This window comes from Penaeus chinensis, chromosome 31 (genome assembly GCF_019202785.1).
Source record: "Penaeus chinensis breed Huanghai No. 1 chromosome 31, ASM1920278v2, whole genome shotgun sequence".
NCBI classification, from domain to species: domain Eukaryota; kingdom Metazoa; phylum Arthropoda; class Malacostraca; order Decapoda; family Penaeidae; genus Penaeus; species Penaeus chinensis.
Genome location: NC_061849.1, coordinates 23032738 through 23035237, shown reverse-complemented (window position 1 = coordinate 23035237; position 2500 = coordinate 23032738). Strand labels below are relative to the sequence as shown.

General features: G+C 50.3%; 1 protein-coding gene across 1 annotated transcript in view; it reads left to right on the top strand.

Moving 5' to 3' along the window:
* The window catches only part of LOC125041730 (lysine-specific demethylase 8-like), an 84375-nt gene that overhangs the window by 76134 nt on the left and 5741 nt on the right, over positions 1 to 2500 (top strand). The window contains exons 2-4 of the mRNA XM_047636975.1: positions 1 to 496; positions 743 to 1509; positions 1628 to 1925. The exon at positions 1 to 496 is cut by the window's left edge and continues 119 nt beyond it. Coding sequence (XP_047492931.1) covers positions 1 to 496; positions 743 to 1509; positions 1628 to 1882 — 1518 coding nt within the window. The 3' untranslated portion in view covers positions 1883 to 1925. The remainder of the gene's footprint in view (positions 497 to 742; positions 1510 to 1627; positions 1926 to 2500) is intronic.

Below are 2500 nucleotides of genomic sequence, written 5' to 3'. Positions count from 1 at the left end.
AGAGTGAGCGAGGAGGCAGAGGAGGTTCTTAGATCCACGAGAACAAAAGAACCGGTTGAGGGGAAGAACCGGGCAGGGGAAACTACAACCCAAGCCACACTTCAGGAACGCGCCAAAAGAGAAAGAGAGATTGAAGCTCGTGGAGATCAAGGACTCATAAAACGCATTAGAGATGATGAAGCTTATACCGACGAAGAGGATGAAGCGTCCTCCGGGAACGACTTGTCACCTACGGGAAGAAGTTTTCGAGAGGAAAACGGCTTCACGGATGACGAGGGAACAACGGGCAAGAGTCGTCCATATATTTCCTCCCCACCATCGAGTCATTTCACGGAGGACATGCTCCCGGTCGGCGTGGAAGAGGAGGTGGTGGGTGGGTGGGTGAGGGGAACGATCGCCAGGTTGCTCAGCTTTGTGGGTTTTCCTTCGACGCCCCGGGAGGCAGCTGTCTCGGCGAACGCGCTCCTGGATTACACGTGGCAGAAGCTGAATACAGGTATGGGTTTCGCATTCTCTCTCTCTCTCTCTCTCTCTCTCTCTCTCTCTCTCTCTCTCTCTCTCTCTCTCTCTCTCTCTCTCTCTCTCTCTCTCTCTCTCCGCGCGCGCGCCCGCATAGCTCACAACGCGTTTTGGTAAAATTGTATTAGTACACTATGCTAATTCAATTTTTAAACTACCTTGATTGTTTTCTTGCACATTAAAGTATGTATAATGGATGTGTCAATTCCTTTGGTATTTTCAGGCCATTGGCAAGATGTCCCGAAAACTTGGCGCCTTGTTTTCACCTGGGGAAGCATCGCGGCCGTACACATTCTCCTGGCAGATCTGCAATTGTCCCTCAGCGGCGGCGTCAACGCTCCCCACACCCATTTTTCGTCAGCGGCCGAGATTGTCCGGGCGTGCGACCGCGGCCTCCTGATGGGCGCTCCAATTGGTGACAATCCCCTCCACGAGGTGGCTTCCCTTTTCAACCTCCACGCCCGATTGTCTTCCGGCACGTCGATGGCCGATCTCCCTCTGGAGGGCCTCCCCGTCACCCAGCAAGACAAGGCCACGGTCCACTACCCTCTCCCTTCCGAGCACTGTCCTCCTCTGGATCGTTTCCTCTTGAACTACATGAACAAAGTGGTCCCTGTCAAACTCCTAGGCATCGTAGACCACTGGCCAGCCCTCAAGAAGTGGCGGATCCCCTACCTAAGAGAATTAGCGGGCGCCCGCACAGTTCCAGTGGAGGTGGGTGCCCGCTACACCGACTCCACGTGGTCGCAGACGCTACTCTCCCTTGAAGACTACCTGACTCGCTTCGTGAGCCAGCCCGCCGCTGGTGCGGCCACAGGTTACCTGGCGCAGCATCAACTGCTGGACCAAATACCAGAGCTCCGCGACGACCTCCTGGTACCAGACTACTGCCACCTGGGGGAGGAGGAGCCGCGCCTCCACGCATGGCTAGGGCCTCGAGGTACCGTGAGTCCCTTGCATCACGACCCGGATCACAACATCCTTGTCCAGGTAACCACTGGGAAAGGGCTTTGTCTGCAGACATATGACTTAAATTGCAACACGAGAAGTAAAACTTTAGTTTTCTCATGCAACCATTCTGAGAATCTTAATTTCCTGTCATCCTCAGGTACTAGGGTACAAGTACATCCGCCTGTACGCAGAGGACCAGAGCCTTCTGCTGTATCCTCATCCAGACCCCCTGCTGAGCAACACGTCGCAAGCAGAGATCGAAGGCCCACAGGCAGACTGGCCGCTCCTCCAGCAGGCACAATACCATGACTTGATCCTGGCACCCGGGGAGTCGCTCTACATCCCTCCCCGCTACTGGCACTATGTCAGGTCCCTTTCGACCTCCTTCTCAGTGTCCTTCTGGTGGCGATGAAGGCCAGCTCATCCTCAAGCCTACTATGGCCAAGATCTGTCTGGTAAATTTAATGTATTGTGCTCCTGCGTGTCTCTTAAAACATGTTGACATAGGCCTAGTTATTTAACTGGACGAACTGTTATCGTCGTCAGTATAAGTTTGGGCTCAGCTGTACAACAGTATACTCACTGCACATTCCAAGCTTTTTTAAAGAACAAATGCCCTGCTATGCCATAGTAAATTAATCTCTATCAACATATATTATTTGTAATGATACTAATCGTCATAATAATAATGATAGTTTGATGATAATTGTCATGATAACGATAATATTAATAACGAGAAGAAAAAAAGAAATTATGGGTAACAGTTATTACCAGTGGCAACAACCATTAATATTGATCCTTAAAATAGTAATATCAAATGCCTGATAATTTCATTAATAATGTGATAGTGTTTGAATTATTGTCAGTGAGGAAAAGCCACTATAGTCGGCACAGAAGCAGCAGGTTTCGTGCACATCCAAAAAATCGTCTCATTTCGATTAGTCTACACATCCCGATTCTTTATTATTAAGCCAAAGTCGGTTAGGGAATTGTACACACACACACACACACACACACACACACACACACA